This window comes from Chroicocephalus ridibundus, chromosome 5 (genome assembly GCF_963924245.1).
Source record: "Chroicocephalus ridibundus chromosome 5, bChrRid1.1, whole genome shotgun sequence".
In the NCBI taxonomy this organism is placed as follows: Eukaryota; Metazoa; Chordata; class Aves; order Charadriiformes; family Laridae; genus Chroicocephalus; species Chroicocephalus ridibundus.
In genome coordinates, this window is record NC_086288.1 from 41999431 (window position 1) to 42020029 (window position 20599).

General features: G+C 54.5%; 2 protein-coding genes across 3 annotated transcripts; one reads left to right on the forward strand and one right to left on the reverse strand.

Annotated features, from left to right (window-relative positions):
* Positions 1-354: 354 nt before the first annotated feature.
* HTRA2 (HtrA serine peptidase 2) lies at positions 355-8576 on the reverse strand. Its single transcript, XM_063335959.1, has 8 exons — positions 8166-8576; positions 6095-6299; positions 5830-6024; positions 5524-5556; positions 4961-5069; positions 4044-4113; positions 1020-1115; positions 355-733 (listed from the first exon to the last, which is right to left on the reverse strand). The coding sequence occupies exons 1-8, from the start codon at positions 8507-8509 to the stop codon at positions 568-570; spliced, it is 1218 nt and encodes a 405-aa protein (XP_063192029.1). The 5' UTR covers positions 8510-8576; the 3' UTR covers positions 355-567.
* Positions 8577-8676: 100 nt separating this feature from the next.
* Positions 8677-20416, forward strand: AUP1 (AUP1 lipid droplet regulating VLDL assembly factor). Of its 2 annotated transcripts, XM_063335957.1 has the most exons (12): positions 8678-8959; positions 9345-9482; positions 10014-10164; positions 11097-11284; positions 11372-11444; positions 14389-14462; positions 15354-15420; positions 15998-16103; positions 16444-16590; positions 16766-16929; positions 17767-17855; positions 20273-20416. In XM_063335957.1, the coding sequence occupies exons 1-12, from the start codon at positions 8910-8912 to the stop codon at positions 20319-20321; spliced, it is 1296 nt and encodes a 431-aa protein (XP_063192027.1). In that variant the 5' UTR covers positions 8678-8909; the 3' UTR covers positions 20322-20416. The 2 variants fall into 2 exon arrangements, with proteins under 2 accessions (XP_063192028.1, XP_063192027.1); XM_063335958.1 differs by lacking the exon at positions 15354-15420 and having other exon boundaries at positions 8677-8959; positions 14389-14457.
* Positions 20417-20599: the final 183 nt, after the last annotated feature.

The window sequence follows — 20599 nt, forward strand, 5'->3', positions numbered from 1 at the left end:
CTGCCAAGGGCCAGCTCAGCAGGCACACCAGTGAGGCAGGGAGGGCCGCCCTGGCAAAGCCTGCCCCAGAGCAGCTCCAGGGCCACTCTCACTTGTGGAGGAGGTGCCCTCACAAGCCCCGGCTCGAAGGGTGCCCATGTGTTACAGTCGGAGGAGTCAGATCAGAGCCTGTGTGGATGCTGAGCGGGTGGCAGGGCACCTCTAAAACCGAGGAGATCCCTGGAGGCACACACAGTGTGCTCCTCCCCAGCTGGAAGGACTCATGTGAGGACTGAGAGGAGGGGGCAGGGTCTCACACAGCACAGCCTCCCCTAGGCCACTGCCACGGGAAGGACGCCACACAGCACTGAGGGGTCCCTAGAAAAGTGCTTTATTTCAATACAGAGGGGAGCGGTTGCACCACGAGTCCACCGAAGCACCGGGTTGGTCCCCTCTGCCTGGCCCCTTCCAGTCCCTCACAAGCTCTCTGATTCTCCCTGACCGGCACAGTCACGGCTCAGTCCTGTGTCCTCGGCTCTCGGCCAGCACCGCCAGCCAGCGCCCGCAGCGGCCTGCGCAACAGCACCACTACTCCGTGACCTCAGGGACGACGCTCACCAGCAAAGTGTCGTAGCCACGCCGCACCAGCAAGGCCAGGCTCTGCTGCGTCCGTACTGCCTCATACACATCCTCCGCGTGGCGCGACGCCTGCCCATTGATCTCCAGCACGACGTCACCTGCCTTCATCCCTGCCCTGTGGGGAGAACGATGACAGGAACACACAGCAGGCGAAGCAGACACTCGGCTTCATCTGCCCAGAAGGAAGGGGACACCACACCAGGCATTCCTCCAGCCACACAGGCATCTTGGACAACAAGACACCAAGCCCTGGCAAGGGCCACCAGTTGGTTTCTGCTGCAGACTGACAGCTGTGGGGCCCAAGCCCTGCTGCTCTGGAGCAAAACACTCAGAGCTAAATGCATCCCATCCTGCATAGTTGCTCTCCCATGCCACCCCCCAAGGCACAGGGGGGCACTTACTGATGGGCCGGGGAGCCAATGATCACCTTGTGGATCAGCACTCCATAGGAGACGTCGGGGAAGCTGGGGTCACGCAGCTTCAGCTCAGTCAGGATGCTGCAGAGTGAAAATCAGCATCGTGGTAAGGAGCTGGGAGGCAGAGCAGGCTACATAGCACTAGAGCGGTTGCACCTGGCTGTAGTGGGTTGTTGACCCCTGCTGGCAGGAAGGTCCCCACCCAGTTGCTTGGTCACTCCCCCAGCAGGATGGGGGAGAGAATGAGAAGGGCAAAAGCAAGAAAACTTGTGGGTCTAGATGAAGATAGTTTAACGGGAGAAGAAAGAAAGAAAAGAAAAAAAAAAGAGAAAAAAAAAAGGCAAGTGATGCAAAGGCACTCACTGACCACCTCCCACCAGCAGACTGATGCTCAGCCAATCCCCAGGCAATGCCTACCTTGGAAAAACTTCCCCCCCAGTTTTATTGCTGAGCATGACATCATAGGACATGGTCAGTTGAGGTCAGCTGTCCTGGCCGCGTCCCCTCCCAGCCTCCTCCCTGGGTGCCAAGTGAGAAGCAGGGCAGGCCTTGATGCCATGGAAGCACTGTTCAGCAACGGCTAAAAACGCCTGCGTGTTACCAACAGTGCTGGTCACAGATCTACCACACAGCACCACCTGGGCTGCTATGAAGAAAAAACTCCATGCCAGCCAGACCCAGTCCACAGGTCAGTCACATGAGGGGTCCATCTTCCTTACCACCCTATCACCTACAATGCCAGCTGAAGATGAAACAGTTCCCCAGATGCCCATGGCCTCCAGCTGCCTGGCTCAAGAAGCTCCTGAGCTGCATCTCTGCATTTGGAAAGCCAGTAAGACTTTTCTTCTGTAAAGTTTTCTCGTTGCTCTTTTGAACCCTACAACATCAGCAAGTTCTATCACACAACGTATGAAGAACCAACTCATGTTTTGGACATCCGTCTAGTAACAGCCCTGACCAGCAACACACCCCAGCAGCCGTTTCATGTAGAACCCGTACCCAATAATCAGAGTCTTTCCCTTTGCTGTTTTCAAAGTCTTTTGCTCAGTCCCTACTTACTCCATGCTGCAAGATGACTGCAGAGGGCTGTGCTAGCCAGGGCCCTGACTTTTTGTGGCCAAGGCAAGGGTACCTACAAGCTCTACCACAGCTGAGCTCAAAGCCATTGGCACACCTCCATTCCCTTCAGGCAGCAGAGCAAAGGCCTGGTGTCTCGGGAATCTCCTGCCTGACAGACAATCTGTGCAGCACGACCAGGATGCCGAGGAGCTTGTACCCAACATGGAGCTTCACCTTCTTCCTGTGCTAGGGCAAGTTTCTGGCCTTTCAAATGAGCGTGTCCAGACAGTGTAATCACCCGATTCCAAGGCAAGCAATCCCTTGTTGGGAGATCTTCCCAGCAACTGGGAACAAACAAGACTTGCACTCAGATGGTTTCCAAGGACCAGCTGCCAGACTGCTCGCTGGCTGTGCTGAAGCTGGACCCGCTTCCTAGGAGCCAGGTCCTAAGCATTTCATGCTTCTTCCCTGACAGACTTCTTCCTGCATGCCTGTCCAGTGAAGCAGGAGGAAGCTGGGCTCCCGCCTCCCAGGGTTTTTCTGAGTACCAGCACCATCTACTGGGCATCTGGGCACCTACTGGGCATGCCAGCAATGCTGACAGTGTTCCCCCACCCACCCCACTGCCCCAAATCTCAGGAGGCACAGAGCATCTGCTCCTCCTTTTGTGTCCCAGGCTGGAATTCCAGAGACTGCTCTTGGTGTCCAGAGGCACAGGCAGCCTAAAAATCCAACCAACACGCAAGAGCCATGACAGTTTTGGCAAGGGCAGAACGCAGCCCTGAAAGGCGTTTCTGCCAAGCACATCACTACCACCAACCCCACTAGCACGCTGAGCCCCAAAAGTCAATTAAAAGACTCCTGAAAGAGGGCTGCAAGAGCCAAGGAACCAGAGCAGACACTCTGTCCTTGAAAAGGAGCACTGCTCTCAGAGGTGAGAGTGCAGGTCCAGCACACTCCTAACACATGCGCTTGCTGCACCTAGGAGGCTACAGGCAGGCGCTCAGGTATATATAATCCTGCAGCAATTCCCTGCCAGGGCTGGCAGCCCTGAGCAGAGCTCCGTGCAGGCCTGACCAGGGCTGTCCAGCCCTCAGCAGGGCACAACTGCCACTGCCTGCAGGGCACCTGTTTCAGAGTGCTTGGCTGGCTGGCAAGGCCACAGGCATGTCTTGGGGACCAGCAGAAGCAAGAGCAGCAGGTGATCTTTCCCCAATGCCCTTCCCAAGCCACAGCCATGAGGTTGAAGAGTCTGACACACAGGTCATCGTCTTCCCACTTGGCAGTGGTGTACTGGTCAGCACCATGATGACTTCTCTCCAGAGGCAGCATGCAGCCTTCCTCCTGAAACCCAGGAAGGAGTCTCACACCACCCTCTGGGTGGCAGCCACGCTGTGTGTGCCAACACAGACCGCTCTCCTACCTCTTTACCTCCTCCCTCAGTCGACTCTACTGCAGGGAAACTTGCCATTTCTTATTCTGCAAGTCCCATATTCTATAACTGTTTCCGCACCACAGCAATTCACCTGGTAGATCCCTCCTCCCAGACAGTACAACTTGCCCAGCCGTCTCATCATAACTTTCAATTGGTACATTGCCTACCTATTAATTACACAACGCTTCTGGTGGCTCTTCATTCATGCTGTGCTGCAAGGGCTCTGTATCAAATTCCCCCCTCAATGACAATTACAGACTGATGTGGTATGCTGGGGGGTAGGTTCAGGGACTTTTTATCTGCTTGCAGATTCTGCCACAAGTGTAGAAACTTTCTAATTTACCTCTGACACAGCCTAGAGTCTAAACACAACACGAGCACAAAGAGACTTGAGATGCTTAAGCTGTGAAGACAATCCTCCCCAAAACAGGCACTCATAGTTTGGAACGCCCCATCACACAGCCACCATGCTCCAACAAGACCAGCCTGTTGGCCCCCAACCTTAGAACACATACCTTGGTGTTAGAGTCAGCATCATCACTCCTATGTAACGGCGCTTTGTCTCCGTATTGCCAAACCAAGAGCCTGTCAAAGGAAAGGAGATCAAATGACAAGGCCGAAAACAGACAGGCACTCAATATAGGGCTGGGCTGAGCCAGCCGAGTCACAAAGCCCACACACCTCAAGGCAGACAGCATGCGCAGGGAGTCATTCTGATTCCCTACCGACAGCTTATTTAAGTTCCATTGACCAGTTACAACTTTATTGGTATTGCGTACTTCACTTTCCTGGTTTGAGTTGTCATTTTTTTGACTGAGAATATCACTCAGAGAATGTCAACGTGAGAACCAGATAGCAACAGCCTGCATTACATAAATTATCACAAATGCAAAGGAACAAAACCAGGCAGTATTCTGCAGGACTAAATTAACTACCTGTCCTCTATGATACAGCTGAATCCTGCACCTGCGTTTCCATTAGCACACACAAGGCTAAGTAGCTCCCAGTTTCCAGGTCATCCTTTCCCTTTGAACACCAACAAATGGTCCACTGATTTTCCCATATGTTGAGATTTAATAAAAAGTACCAATGAACAGAAAAAAAAATCCTCACCTACCTCTGGGGACTTAAGTGCAAGCTACCTGGGACACTTTAAAAGTCTTTGTCTGCAGCGGATGCAGGCCAGCATCCTCCTTGCAGTTTGTTAGGCCCCTGTGGGCAGGGAAGCGGCAGCACAGCTTTCCCACGGCAGAGGGGAGTTTCATGCCAGATGGAAGACATCTTCTTACCCTCAAAGACCCTTTCTCCTGCTCTGCTTGCACTTCTCTCAGAAGAAGGGCCTGGAGCCCAGCTGTGTCAGAGTTTCCCTCTTTCATCCTCCTCCTTCCGTGCTCCTTCCCCCAACACCCATGCAGGGAAGCAGCCAACTCACTTTTGCGCTGCTCCTCCTTTTGCAGGAACTTCCGCAGCCGGTCTGAGGGGATGGCAAAAGAGATGCCTGATGTCACCTTCATAGTGTTCACCCCAATCACTTCGCCATCCTGCAGGGGAAAGGGCACTGTGCTATCCAGCCTGCATCATTGTGGAGAGGAGGGGAACTACTGTGCAAGCCTGCAGTCCCGCCTGTGCTGCCCATCTCTTCTGAGCCTGCTGCTTCTGCAGCCTGCTCGACCCTGATGAGGTTGGCCAGAGACCGGTCCCATGGGCTGCAGACCATGTAGCCCCTCTCTCTGCCCTGCCAGCATCAGCCATGCTGGCCTCACCAGGCACGCCGGAGTCCCATCAGCTCAGGCTCCCCAAAACAGACACTGCATAGGGCTCCCACACCGGGCTGATCCCCTGCTCCTCCTCCTGGAGCACGCACAGTCCCTCCCTCCCGGCAGCTGCAGCACCCACAAGTGCTCCCAGTGAGGGACACCAAGCCCCAGGGGGCATAGACCAAAGGGCACCTGGCACACCTCTGCCCCAGCCAGCGAAGGGGCAAGCAGAACTTACCAAGTTGACGAGGGGGCCCCCGGAGTTCCCAAACTGCAGCAGGGGAGAGAGCAGTAAACAGGCCATGAAAGAGACATCCTTGCACAGCAGGACCCGCGTCAGGGAGGCAGAATCCAGAGAACAGGGTCAGGCTGAGAAATGCAGCCAGCGCCCGGGTGACAGGCCAGAATCCCTTTGTCTCCCAGTGCTCTTTGTCTAGCCTCCTCTGACCTCACGGCACCCACAGCCCTTCCCCAGCTCCCCCCTCCCCAAAGAGGGCAGCCAGGATGAGGTGCCAACCCGTTATGCACCGCAACCTCATCTTACATCAATAGCAGCATCAGTCTGGATGTACTCCATGTCAGAGGTGGTCAGGCCCAGCTCCCGGCTGCCCCGCTGGGCAGAGCTGACGATGCCAGAGGTGATGGTGTTCTGCAGGGCGAAGGGGCTGCCCATGGCCACCACGAACTCTCCCTGCCGCACCTCGGAGGAGCGCCCAAGGGGCAGGGTGGGCAGCGGGTGCTGGAAAAGAAGAGGACGGTGAGCGGATGGGAGGGAATGAAGAGAGCGTCTCCCCAGCCGTGCTGCACACCTTAGGCTTGATCTTGATGGTAGCGATGTCTGCAACCTGGTCCACATCCTGCACCACAGCGTCATACTGCTCGCCGCTGGCCAGCTTCACCCGCACGCGCCGCCGGTTTGCCACCACGTGTGCGTTGGTCACAATGAGCCCATCCGGAGAAACCAGGAAACCCGAGCCATTAGAGATGGGCACATCACGGCCTGAAAAGGGATGCCTGCAAGGTGGGCACAGGTCAGGGAGGGGTGGCAGGGACCCTGAGGGGGTGTGGCAGAGGCCAGGCAGGCTGGATGGCTCAGAGTGGCAGGCCCAGAAAGAAGCGTGGGATACTGAGCACGTCTGTGCAACAGAGGGAGACTCCTTCACTTCCCCATGAAAGGTCCCCATCTCAAGAGTCCACACAAACATGCATGCAACAGGGGAAGCAGCAGGAAAAATCAGGAGTCCGAACACAACTGGAAAGGTATGATCCCACTGGGACTACAGGGGCACGGTGGGAAGCCTACATGAGTGGAGAGCTGCAATGGATGGCGCAGGCTCTTGGGGAAAAAGTGGCAAGGAGGCAAGTAGGAAGGGTTGTGATCTGTGCAAGGAAATAGCCTGAACACACAGAGCCTTGTCTCAGAGCAGGTAATAACCATTTGGGTGGTGATGGGTACATCTTCTTTAGAGAGCTAAAGGAACACCCACGATTGCAGGCCCTGGTCCCCACAGGGGATGTCAGTCACCCTGACCTCTGCAGGAAGGCCTGGTGCTGAGTGAGGCAAGGGACCTAGTGACAAAAGACACAGAAAAAGCTGAGGTGTTCACTGCCTTTTTGCCTGGTTCCTTGGGCCTCCCAAGCCCTGTGCTCAGAGGCAGAGTCTGTGGGAATGCAGCATTACAGAGAAGATCAAGGGGAGGGATCACGGAAGCCAACTGGACACGAACAAGCGCATGGCACTAGACACGATACACACGATGGGAATGGCTGATGTCCCTGTGAGTGCTCAAATGTCATGGTGGTAAAGCGGGGCTCCTGATAGCTGGAAAAACGCAAATGTCACACTAGGCTGCAAGACTGCCAAGAAAAAGGGTCCTGAAAATAGCAGGTCAGTCATCTTCGCCCCTGCCTCTGGGAAGTTACAGAGCAAACACTCCCAGAAACACTTCCCAGCACACAAGAAGGGAACTGGAAGCAGCCAGCACAGACTTACCAATGGCAAATCATGCTCAACCAACCTAGCTGGCTTCTGCAGAGGTGAATGGCTGTGCAGATAAGGGGTGAGCAGCAGACATTGTCTACCTTAAGAAGGCTTTTAGTATGATCTCCTGTGGTACCCTTCTAGGCACTTAGGTGACATGAGGGCCGATAATCAGATAAGGTGGATGGAAAACTGGCTGGACCACCAAGGTCCAAGGCCAGTTGGTGGTCTGCTACTAACACCGTGCCCGAGGAACTGAGAGAAGGGCCAACACCATGTAACATCTTTATTCATGAACCAGAGGATGGGACACTGCACACACTCGGCAAGTCTGCAGGTGACACCACACTGGAGGGAGCAGTCAACAAGATGAAGGGCAGACCTACTACTCAGAGGCTGGAGGCACAGGATGGCCAGAACATTATGGAGTTCAAAGGTAAATGCAAAGTCGTGCTCCTGGGACAGAGCAATCCTGTGCTGGAGGACAGCCTGGGGCCGCTGCCTAGGAGGCAGCTTTGCCGAGGCAGTCCTGGAGGACAAGGTGGCGGTGCGGCAGTGGCGTGTCCCCGTGGCAAAGCCTGACCCCATGCCAGCTGCGTGCGCGGACAGCAGGGCAAGGGGACGGATCTGTCCCTGCCGCAGCACTGGTGGGACCCCACCCGGGTGCCGTGCCCGGTTCAGGCTGCCTAGGACACGAGGTGGCCGGGAGACGGCAGAGGGTGGGGGATCCCTCCCCGGCAGAGTGCGGGGAGGATAGGGCCAGACCCTTCTCGGAGGAGTAGGCCGGGAGGGGACCTGGACAGGGGCAAGAGGGAACCTGCCCCGTCGGGCAGCGGGGAAGCCGGCTCCGCGGGGGGAGGCTGAGGGCCGAGCCGGGGGGAGCCGCCCGGTGCTGGTACCTGCCCACGATCTCCACGTAGACCAGGGCGGGCGCCGTCTTCTCCACCACATCGGCGATGAAGTTGAAGGCGGCGCGGGGGGAGGCGGGCGGCGGCGGCGGGGCGGGCACAGCGGCGCGCAGGGCGGGCAAGGCGGGCCGCCGGCGCTCGCCCTCCCGGGCCCATAGCAGTACCAGCGCCGCTGTGCCGGCGCCCAGCGCCGCCGCCAAGGCACGGCCCCCGGCAGAGGGGGGAGGCGGCGGCGGTGGGGGCGGAGGGCCCTCAGAGACCCCGCTCAGAGCCCGGCACCAACGCGCGGCGCCCGGCCGCAGTGGGAGCCGGGCCCACCGCGCCAGCGCCGCCATGCTGCTACGGCGCCCGCCCGCGGGGCACGCTGGGAGCTGGAGTCTCGCCGCGGGGCACGCTGGGAGTCGTAGTCCTGAGGCGGACTCCTAGCGGAAGCTGTAGTCCCGCCGCGGGGCGCTCTGGGAGCTGTAGTCCGGCTGGCGAGACACGCCGGTAGCTGTCGCGCGGCCGCCGGTGGGGGAGGACAGGCAGAGTTTGCGGCGGGAACAGTGTCCCCGCCAGCCGCCGTCTCGCTGATCACCCAGGGCCCACGACAAGGCGGGGAGGCGGCGCGGTGGCGCGGTGCACGCCGGGAAGGCGCCGCATCTCCCAGGCTGCCCCGCGCGGGCCAGGCGCGTCGGCCGTGGGGGAAGATGGCGGCGGGTGACGGGCGGCCCTGAGGCACTGGTAGCGGCGGGGATGGAGCCTCCTGCAGCCCCGGGCCCTGAGCGGCTCTTCGACTCGCACCGGTGAGAGCCGTAGCGGTCTGAGGGACCGCGGGAGTGGGCCGCGGGCTCCCGGGGCGGGGACGGGGTGTCCTGTGGGAGGCCCGCGCAGGAAGCTAGAGGGTCTCCGGCGGGAGGCCTCGGGGGCCCAATGGGAGAAGAGGTATCCCATGGGACCTCCGTGGGGAAGGTCGTGGTGTCCCTTGGGGGGCGACCGGTAAGAGTCCCGGGTGTGCCCAGGAGGCCCGGGAAGGGCTGGGTATCTCGTTGTGGAGGCCGCGGAGGTCATGCAGAGTGGGGGACGCAGGGTGGTCCCTGGGGAGGGCCCGGGAGGGCAGCTGGGCGTCCGACCGTCCTCTGTGTGTCCCAGCCGTGCTCAGGCTGTCCATGCTGCTCTTTGGCCCTACAGGTTTCCGACTGATGGGTTCCTGCTTCTGGCCCTGCTGCTCTACGCACCCGTGGGGCTCTGCTTGCTCGTCCTGCGCCTCTTCATTGGCGTACACGTCTTTCTGGTCAGCTGTGCCCTGCCTGACAGCGTGCTGCGACGGTGCGTGAGCCTGGCTCTCCCCAGGGTGCAGAGTTGCCTGGGGTGGGGATGTGGTGTGCAGACACTGCTGTGGGGCAGCGTGGGGCGGGAGGGCTGCCCTCACCCATTTAGGATCCGTAGCTATGGTGGCTTGGTTCATGCAGAGGATTACGGGCAGCTGTGCTTTCAGGACTCTTTGTCCCCCTCAGGACCCTCGAAGGTGCCTTCTCTGCCAAGACCAAAGCTGGCAATTGCCTCTTGAGTGCTCGAGGACTGATCTGAGACACTTAGATTAGCCGGGTGTTCTGATAAGAAATTCTCTGTGTATCTCGCTGCCCCGTATTTCATGCAGCAGCTCTGCAGGCAGCCTTCAGCCCCAACTGCAGCCCCCTAACAATTCCTGTCCCAGATATCTGTCATATCATTTCTGTTTTGTACCAGTGTCCTTTTTTAAGTCACACGAATTCCTAAATCTGTGTTCTGTTTGTTGGATGTGAAAGCCAGCGATGGCTCAGACTGCAGGACTTGAGGAAACCACTTTCCCACCCCCAGGTTTATTGTACGTGTGATGTGCTCAGTGCTGGGCTTATTTGTGCGGCAAAGTGATCCCCGGCTTCGAGATGTCAACGTGAGGGTATATATCGCCAACCACGTGACACAATTTGATCACAATGTCATCAACCTCCTGACCTCATGTAATACGGTGAGTAACTTGGGAGCCAGAGCATGGCACATCTGGAAACACCTCTCACCAAGAAATGAGCACAGAGGGCTCATTCAGAGTTTAGGTGTAGCCCTGAGCCTCTTCAGTTCTTCCTTATTAACCCAGAATTGCACATGCTTTGGGATTTTTTTTCTGTGTTTTAGTGTCACGCTTTAGGCTCTGCACGTGAAATGGAAACAGGGTGAGGAGGAACAGGAAATGTTACAGTGGGTTTTGATTTTATGGAAAGAAAGTGGGTGAATCCTAGCATCTGTATCTTTTTCTGGCCTTTCAAATAGGTGGTGCCAGAAGCAGCGTTTGCTGTGGGGTTTTCCCACAGCATTGGGTGCCACTTTTGTGGGTGCGGACAGGCTGCTGTGCTGCGGAGGGGTGCTGCGTGGCGGGGCAGTGGTGCTTGGGTTATTGTGCCAGGCTGGTGGTTGTGTAACTTTCCTTGCACTCTTGTGAAATTCCTTATGTGTGGAGAATCAACAGGCTCTAAATGTGCCTGGGAGTGAGTTGGTTGGCCCTATATCCTGAACAGCAGTAGATTTGCTCCTTACCTGGAGAAAAGTAACTCCTGGAAGTAGCGTATCCTTTGCCAAACATGTCAGGAACTACTAGAGAGAACATGGGGAAACACGGTTGTCGCCCAGGACAAGGGGGCAGTTCGTTTCTCGGGCAGACAGAGTACAGTCTGAACTGGAGATTAGTAATCAAATTCCTAGGCAATTCGGGCCAGAGAAGTTACTGAAGCCTGGCAGTAACGTGTTCTCTGCTACTAGTGCTTTTAGCAGACGGGTTGCTCCCTCAGCCCCCGGAGGCATTTTTGTTAATAAGCAGGAACTTTGTCTCACACTGTCATCTGGGAAAGTAGGCCTTGAGGGGAGGACAGGGCAGCATTTCTTCCTTACTCTTGTTTTCCCTTGCAGCCTGCATTGAATGGTGCCCCTGGCTTCATCTGCTGGTCACGGGGATTCATGGAGCTGGGAGTAACAGGAAGCCGAGCAGAGCTGGTGGAGTCCCTGAAGGTGTATTCGTCCCACAGACAAAACCCACCACTGCTGCTGTTCCCAGAGGAGGCTGCGACTAATGGCCGGGCTGGCTTGCTCCGCTTCAGGTACTGGGAATGGGTATTCCTGTGGTGGGGCTGGCGTCACTTTGTGTTAGCTTTGGGGTCATTCACTGCTGAATTCTTCCTTTTCAGCTCTTGGCCGTTCTCAATCTTGGATGTGGTACAGCCAGTTGCCCTACAAGTTCAGAGGCCTTTGATCACTGTGGTGAGTCAGGGACGTAGGGCAAGGAGGATTTGTGGAGGCATGCACTGTGTGAGGAGCTTGGTGATGCTGTTAATTCTGCTTCTGCTTTGAAGCCTGTGGGTAGTGCAGCCTGGCCTTGTGTTCTGTCACCCTAAGGACTAGCTATGCTTCTGTTTTTCACGTGCCTTTCACAGGGAACTTCTGCTAAGTCAATACTCTTTTAGTTACACCAGCAATTTTGATAAACGTTTTAGTGGCTCAGCCACCTAACAATGTGCCGTCTGGCTTGCACGATCGTAGCATCGCTGTGTCTCACTTCCTCTTTGTTAGTCCACTTATTTCAAAGTGCTTTGGAAGAATAGCTCCAGTCACCTTGGAGAGTGGCTGATGTGCCAAAGGTTGTGCAAGGCTCTTTGGATTAGGTTCTCCAACTCATGTCTCCCAAATGCAGATATGTACCATGATGCAATATTAGCTTCAGAAAAGTGGCAAAGTTCATCATGATAATACTAGCGCAGCTAAGTAGATTGCAATAAAATTGTTCTTGGCTTATTTTCAGAGTGAGATTTTGTTGAATTTCCTGTTTCTTGATATGATTTATGGACCTACTTGATTAAAAGACACATTTTATGTTTGTCAGGTATTTTAGTTGATTCTCTGTTGTCTATCTTTTTAAGGTCGTAGGACACAGTGGATAGATTTAAAGCCACTTACCAGCAGGTAACAAAACATCACTGCCCATGCTAAAACATCAGTGTGCAGGTGTTTTTGAAGTGAGATTCTGTTAGGAATTAGTTCTTTGCCCAGTGCTATCTAGCGCTTTTATCGGTGCTGCAGATAATGATATTGAGATCCCTGCTGGTAAAGTTTGGGTTAGTGAATAACAAAGCAGCTAGATTATTGATTTTGATCCGGTGAACTACTGAGAGCTGCCAGTGAACAGCTGTTACTTGTAAGTTTAATGTGGCCTGTGGGTACATAACAAGAGGAATATCTGGTGGGGTGAGGAACACAGTGTTGGCTGCATGTGTGCAATGGTGAAAACTGCGGCTAAAATATTATGCGAAGCTCTGGTAACCCAAGAGCTGCCAAGAAAGTGGGACAGTAGTAGAGAGAGTTCAAGGAGGCCACAAGCATGATGCAGAATCCAGAGAGCAAAACTTAAAGGCACTCAGCTTAATCAGCTTATCACAGAATAGGCAGAGAGATTGTTGTGGATAGCTGCTTGCGTGTTGGAGAAGAGGCTTAAGAGTGGAGAATTATTTATTTTTTTTCTGACAGAGCACACAGCAGCAGTCTGCACATGCTGAGACTAAATGCTGATACTGTACAAGTTCACTTTTAGATTAAGATGCGGTTTTCTAACAGTGAGGATACTTTACATTTTTGAATGGCTATCCCAGAGAAGTGGGAGAGCTGTCCTGTTCTGGACTGTTCATAATGAATATCTTTGTATGGCTTTGGCTCCTCTGAGAAATTCTGTGAGATGTGACAAGTTGCATATTTGTCTGTGTGTCCCTTCCTTCACAAATGTTAGGGAGGACAGCACGCACATAACTGCAGATCTGCTTGAAGATACTGGTTATAGTCACTTCTTGGCTCAGATTTTTGCCTTCAGAGGTCAAGCAGGATTTTTTGCCCTTCACGTACATTGGATAAGTAAATCCTGGTGGATTTCTTATGTAATTTCAAACTTTTGGGGGCTGGAGATGTGATACTTCGAATGGCTTGATCAGTGCTTTGCAGAAAGCTTTCTTAGATGCTTAACGTGATATTTATCAGACACTGGGCTGAGCAAACCACCAAATTTGGTTTTAAGAAGTAATTTTTTCCAGCTCCACTTGGCTGGAATCTTGAAGGAGGGTGGTGTTCTGTAACTGAAGTCTGGCTGTTGGCGTCACTATAAGGCATTTGATCTTAAGTTTCTTAAATCTGTTTATCCGGGAGAGGAGGCTTCTTTATGTTACCCTTGGTAGCTGTGGTTTCTGGGCTTTTCTCACTTACAGCACCTCTTCCGGGGCTGTGGAATAAACCAGGTATGAGGCCTGTCTTGGAGCCACACTGCTTTGGTCAAGGACAAAGCCATGTGTGAAAGAAGCTGAGGCAGCTACGTTGTGAGCTGTAGATCTTGAGATGGTGTTCTCACCAGCTTGTGGAAAGTTTGGGCACTGCAGGATAAAAGTAACCAACTACAAAATATCCTAGGAACAACATCCATTCAATAGCAAATTCTTTAGAATCAGTGAAGGTTGGGGGCAGTCTTTGGAGGTCTTTACTTCAGCTTTCTGCTCTCAGTCACCATGAGTATGGTCCAGCTGCTTGGGGCTGTGTCCCATAGAAGGATGGAGAGCCCACCGCTTCGGAGCGCCTGTTGCAGTGCTCTTTGCTGGCAAGCATCGCAGTACTTCCTATTTCTAAAAATTAGTAAATAACCTTTTCCTAAGAAGAAAGTAATAAGTTACAGCTCAGCTTTAGTGATTTATCTCCAAAGAGAAGAGCTGTTTAAGACTTCACAGTACATCCTGTTTGGAAGTGAAGAGAGAAAGCTTATGGGAGTTGAGACGTTACATGGGCTGTTCCCATCACAATAAGGGAGGACTGTTCATCATTCCAAGGAAGCATTAGTAGGTCTTAAGGCATTTTCGGTCCTTTCTAAAGGCACAGTCTGGTAGAGAATGTGGGGATATTGAGGGAAAATCTTGCTGTCCTAGTGGGAGGAAAAAAATGACTCGGAGCAGTGAAAACTTTGACTCTCTTGCTCTGCCTGGTGAAGACTAAACCTGGGGCTTGTTCTCACTCTGCGCTGCGTTTGCCGTTCCCTCTTTCCCAGTCCTCCACATCTCTCTGCCGGTGTATCTGTTTCTCCCTGCTGTGGCTTAGCTGCGTCTGCCCACGTACTTCTCTGATGGAGACCTGACTAGCTCATGTTTTGTGGGCCGTGATCTCATTGGACTCTCTTCCCCAGAGTGTGGCTGACTCCTCCTGGATTACAGAGCTGCTCTGGACCTTCTTCGTTCCCTTCACAGTTTATCAAGTAAGGTACTATCTCTCTCTCTCTCTTCCATTTGGGGCAGGGTTTAGGGTGGGCAGGGAGCCTGACTTTTTTGCCCTTGTAGTAAGAGATCTTTTGGTATGTGCTAATGCACACCCTCATTGTGATATCTCAGCTTGGCTTTGTTCAGTATTATTGGGCCCATGTGTGGTCCAGCTTCTGGACCAACTTCAGCCAGCTTCTGAAGTAGAAAGGGCGCTTGGTTCCTGCATTCAGCTGGTGAAGGAGAGGAGTCTCTCAGGGCTTTTATGTTAAGTTTGCTGGATATATTTTTGAAGCCAGCTGCTCTGCTGTAATTCACCCCAGGGTTGCTCAGGTCCCATGGGTGATTCCCTGCAGGCAGCTCAGTCCTCTAGTGTCTGTCTCTTCCCTGCAATCCCTTGTGAATTGCAGAGGTGGTTCAGACACTTGTCTAGGGCCCAGATGACCCCAGACTGGCTGAGTAGCATTGCTATAATAAGGGTCCATGGGCAGCAGAAGGGGCTTGGAGTCACATTTATGGGTTGGGTATTTCAGTAAGGAAAAGTCTTGTAGCTTTCCCCAGCCATATCTGGCTCAAGTCTTGCTGATCTGTTTTCTACTTCCATGTAAATGCAGTGTCTCCTCATTTTGGGCCTTTCTGGGAACTTCATTAGGAGATACTTGGCATGTTACACTTGAATGCTAATAAAGATTCTATGAGCCAGTTTTGTCTTCTGAGCCGTGCCTTAATTTTGCAAGCTAGTGTTGAGGTTTGATGCTCGTCTTCTGGGGAGAGATTTGGGGTGAGCACGGAGAGCTGAGATGGGGATAGTACCATTGCACTATTGATCCCAGATGGGGCTGGCTCCGCCAGCAGCCCTTGAAGCAGTCAGCCCAGTGCTGTTGTCCCCATTCAGGTGGATGCCGTCTGTCCCCAGACGAGCTGAAGAACTGAGTGAGGATTTTGCGCTCCGAGTTCAGGAGGTAGGAGGATGACTTGGGAGAGGGATGCGTAGGACTGCTGGAATTTGGGATGGTCACAGAGGAGAGTGGGGTGCAAGCAGAGTTGCAAAGGCATTTCTGGATGGGTGTCTTTCTATGATGGGAACTCTGGCCTGTATTTATTGCCCCTTATAATTATTCAGTTTTTCCATGGCCTATTTGCTACGCCCCATTATCCTTTCTGCCAGTTATCAAGGCTCTCCCCATCTAGTTCAAACTTTTCACTCCCTTTTCATAATACCATAAATCAAATGAAGCGATTGTTTCTCCACTTTTCCCTTATATGCTGGGTGCTTCATGGCTCCTGTACCAAAGATCTTGTATCTCCCTGTCAGCCTGTTTTGGCAGGATGATATTGTCTACTCCTGGTCCTTCATGTGCTCCATGCAACACTGAAATGCATCACTGAGGCCCTGGAGAAATCAGTTCCCAGTCCTCTTCCCCTCGACGTGGCTCCATGCAGGCCTGTACATCTGATACACTCCCCTGCAAGACGGGAATGCTTGGGTCATGCATGTTGTGGGTCATGTACATGTGACTCTTCTCTACATTTCTGCAGCTCTTGGCCATGGAGCTGGGTGTGGTATCCACACGGCTCACTGCAGCAGATAAATCCGAACACATGAAGAGGCTGAGACACACGTCGCTTCTCCCCTTTGCCCCAGGTAGGTGTCCTCGGTAGTATCCTGACTATGGAACTGCCACTAAGGCTTTGCCTTTGGGGAGGCCTCAGTCTGCTCGTGGTTACTCGTGCGTGGAGGGAGAGGAGAAGGCATGTCTGACATCCTCCTGGGGGGCAGGGGCTGCCTGTGTGCTCTAGGCTGGGGGTTGTAGCTGACTGGCGGGGAGAGGACTGCCACTCCTGAGCACAGACATGATGGTGGCGTGCAGGAAGTCTGGCTTTCTTAACACACTACTTCATACTCGAGAAAGCGGAGCTGTTGCAACTTGAAGGCCGTGCACCTTTAGGCCACCTTCTTGTGCCCGCTGTTCTTTCTCTTGCAGCCTCAAGCCAGCCCCTGGCAGCCAGGCCCAGGATGCCTTCCAGCCTGACTGGTGTCGCTCCTGAGGACGTGAGGATCATGGCAATGGCTCAGCGGGTCAAGGAGGTGCTGCCTCATGTGCCTCTGGAGGTCATCAGGGTAGACCTGGGTAAGCAATGCCTGGGGCATTAGCAGGGATACAGGGTCACCTTTCATGCCAGGTCTCTGTGATACCTGAAAGCAGAAACCTTGTCCCTGCTGCACTGCGAAGCACGGTGGCAGCAAGGATGTGAGTGTCCTGATGTAGCAGCTCCCTCTCTAACAGATCCTCTTTGTCCCTGCAGCCCAAACCAACTGTGTGGATACCACCATTGCCAATTTGCTGGAGGGGAGAGTACCCTTCTTCCCTGAAAGTAAGGAGGCTGGTACTGACCTTCCTGCCCCGTCTACCTCCCAGGCTGCAGCTGCTTCTGGCATCCAGGGCTCCGTAGCTGTGCCTTCTTCCAAGGTACTTTGGGTGGTTGTGTTGTCTCCTCTGGTCTGATGGCTTGTCAGCCAGAGTATGATGACCTGTGTTCAGGCCATGATGTCAGGGGAACAGAGTATTTTATATTGGAGTCCAAATTGGCATGCTTTGTGCGCTTGCAGCCCAGAAAGCCAACCGCATCCTGGGCTGCATCAAGAGAAGTGTGTCCAGCAGGTTGAGGGAAGTGATTCTACGCCTCTGCTCCGCTCTGGTGAGACTCCACCTGGAGTTCTGCGTGCAGCTCTGGAGTACTCAGCACATGAAAGACATGGACCTGTTGGAGCAGGTCCAGTGGAGGGCCACAAAGATGATCAGAGGAGTGGAGCACCTATGCTATGAAGACAGGCTGAGAGAGTTGGGGTTGTTCAGCCTGGAGAAGAGAAGGCTCCAGGGAGACCTTATAGCGGCCTTCCAGTACCTAAAGGGGGCCTACAGGAGAGATGGGGAAGGACTCTTTGTCAGGGAGTGTAGCGATAGGACAAGGGGTAATGGTTTTAAACTGAAAGAGGGTAGATTTAGATTAGATATTAGGAAGAAATTCTTTCCTGTGAGGGTGGTGAGGCACTGGAACAGGTTGCCCAGAGAAGCTGTGGATGCCCCATCCCTGGAAGTGTTCAAGGCCAGGCTGGATGGGGCTTTGAGCAACCTGGTCTAGTGGGAGGTGTCCCTGCCCATGACAGCGGGGTTGGAACTAGATAATCTTTAAGGTCCTTTCCAACCTGAACCATTCTATGATGCTATGCTAGGTCCTTGCAGAGCCACTAAGGAGGTCTCCTGGATTTGTCTGTCTCATGATGGTTCTTTTGCTTTCTGTTCCAGCCAGCTACAAAGCAATTTGCAAAGTCCCCTATGGAGCGGCATCTGTCCTTGCAGGAGCGGAAACGAGCATTGTATGACTACGCCAGGAGGTGAGAGTCCACCCACACCTCACCCTCTCAGTGTCCCAAAACCCCATCCCCAGCAGTGCCCAGATATGCCCCAAGAAAGGGTCGGCTCTTGCATTGCCTCATGTCCTCCCGTTCCTCTCCTCCGGCCCAAGACGGTGGGGCTCAGGCAGTGCACGAGGGCTGCAGGAGAGAGGAGGCAGGTGTCCGTCTGCCTTGCCTCTTCCAAACGTGTAGCCCCTTGTCATTCCTGAGAAGCACTCTTGTCTCCTGAATTGCCACGGGGCATCTGGTTTTTGGGGACTAGGTGGGATAGAAGCTGTTTGCCAGAAACACAGCTGCTGAGGAATAGGGCTTAGCAAAAAAACCTCATTTGGTTGTTTGGTGTAACGGATTTGTGTGATAGAAGTCATCACGGGACTACAGATTTCTTTGAAATTCGTATCGGTGCTGTGGAACACTCAGTTTAGGAAGAAGTTTGCTGTTCAGCAACAGGGACAGTGCAATTAATCTTCCTCAGTGTAAGTGGAGAATAAGGGAGAGCAGGGAGCGAGTTTGACCTCTGTGCGTGGTTTTGATGAGGCAAATAGTGGAACAGGCGTCCAGTTGTGGCGTCTGGGACTTTTTTTTTAGAGAAGAGACAGAAAATTCAGAATGAGTTTGGAGGGGAAGTTAAGTTTCTTAAACTTACTGTAAATGAGCTGGCACACTATATATAATTTTGGGTGAAGGAACCGGGTCCTGAAAGGCTGTTTGATCTAGCAGAGAAAAGCAGAACAGTAACTAATGGTTAGAAATTGTAGGCTGACAGACAGACTTTACACAGCTAATGGGGTAGTTGCTTCCGTAAAGGAAATCGATTAATCGGTGGAATAAGCTTCCAGCAGAAACAATGGCTTCACAGTGCCCGGGTGTCTCCTGGTGAGCCTGGATGACTCCTTAGAAGATGCTGTAGAAGATGGTGGAGATAATGGAGCGTTTGTCTCAGTCCAGTGTGACCAGAGGGCTGCTACTGCAGGGTTGGGTCTCCTCCCTCGGTAGGGCCTTGCTGGGAAGGGGAGAACCCAGCCGCTGCTACGGACGGGCGTTGCACTGGGCTTTGCTCCAGAGCACTCTGGGAGTTGGGAGGAGGTTGCGGAGGCTCAGGCATCAGTTAAACCTTTGAGATCCTGTGGCTTTTTGACACTCCATCGGCTTCTTTGTACTACTGAAAGCCTAAGAAATTCCCAGGTCTGGAAGTTGAAGCTAGGCAAAATCTAAGTGCCCATTTTTAAAGTCACCCCCTAGGTGACTTTAAAGAGCGGGTAGCTCTTGGTCACCAGGAATTTAATTTAAATAGGTCTGTTTTTCCAAAAGGTCATTTCGGTTTCGAGGAATTAGACCTCAGAATAGTCGTGTGCCATAGAGAGTGTTGGGCTCCTTCTTCAGAGTTGTCCCCCAGATCTGTTATCCCGAGCACAGAGGTGGCCAAGGGCTCTTGCTGGGTCCACCGGGCAGGATCTGTTCAACAGCGAAGAAAAGGAGGCGGAAATCCTTTCCTGTGGATGCCCCGCCTGACTTCGCTGTTCTTCCGTGCGCCGGTCTTTTGTCTCTCTTTTCTGAGGCTCTTATGGTTGTAGAGTAGGGATCTCTGTACTTCTCTGAGAGGATCCCAGCAGGATTTGGAAAGGCGGTGGTGTCCCTGTCGCTCGGCCATTTCAAGATGAAAAAAGGCTCGTTGAATGTGCCCTCTGCCCAGGCTGCCGAGAGCCCCGGCCATTCCGCGAGAGGTGGCTGGCTTTGGGGGAGGATTTTGCGTTTTGAGCGGGGTTCATTCCTTAGTTTCACGGCAGCGCATGCAGGAGGGGGCGGGAGGAAGCGGGGAGGCTGTCAGTGCGGGGTGGTGCTCGCAGGAGTCCGGTGGCCTTGTGTCACCTCTCCGTTGTTCTCCCAGGCGGAGTCAGTCTTTGCTCTGGCACCTTTTCCCGTCTCGGAGGCCAGGCGCATTGCATGTCTCATCGGAATGGAGGCGTTAAGGCTCAGCTCCCGCGCGGTCCCGCGCGTGGGGACAGTCACAGCTTCTCACCAGCAGCCCCCCCACTTCCCCTCTCCTGTGAGCTTGTCCCAGGGGGACACTGTGGCCGTGGGCAGGTACCGTGCCTGGGCCGGTGGAGAGGGAAACCTTGACACAGGGAACCTCTGTCCCCAAAGCTGGGGGGTCACCCATTCCGGGCAACAGGAGAGCGGGGTGGGGAGCGTGAGGATCACCCCGGGATGGGGTTATGAGGGTCACCCCGTCCCTGCCCTCCCGGCCCATGGGGGTCTTCTCCTCCCTGCCCTCCCCATCCCCTCTCCGGGCAAGGCTCGGAGGGAGCTCCCCGCTCGGTTTTCCGGGCGGAGGCAGGTTCCCGGTGCCGGGACCGCCCCCGGCCGTGACTGAGGCCCCTTTCTTCCTCCCGCAGGAGGTTCGCCGAGAAGCACGGCGCGGCGCGGGCCGGCGGCAGCCCCTGATCGGGGGCGGCGGGACGGGGCCCGGGAGCGATCGTGCCCTGCGCGGCCGGGCCGGGGGCGCCCCCTGGCGGCGGAAATAAACGTCGGCAGCGTGCGGCGCGCCTCGGCTCTGCGGGGGCACCGGGGCGGGGGGGCGGGGACACCGTGAGGGGGCGGGGCCAGCCCGGCTGCGTGCGGATCCACACGCGCCGCGGCCGCCGCCCGCTCGCGCGCCGCACGTAGGCGCCGCTTAAAGGGGCAACGCGGCGGGCCCGGCGGCGGCTGGGCCGGGCGAGGGG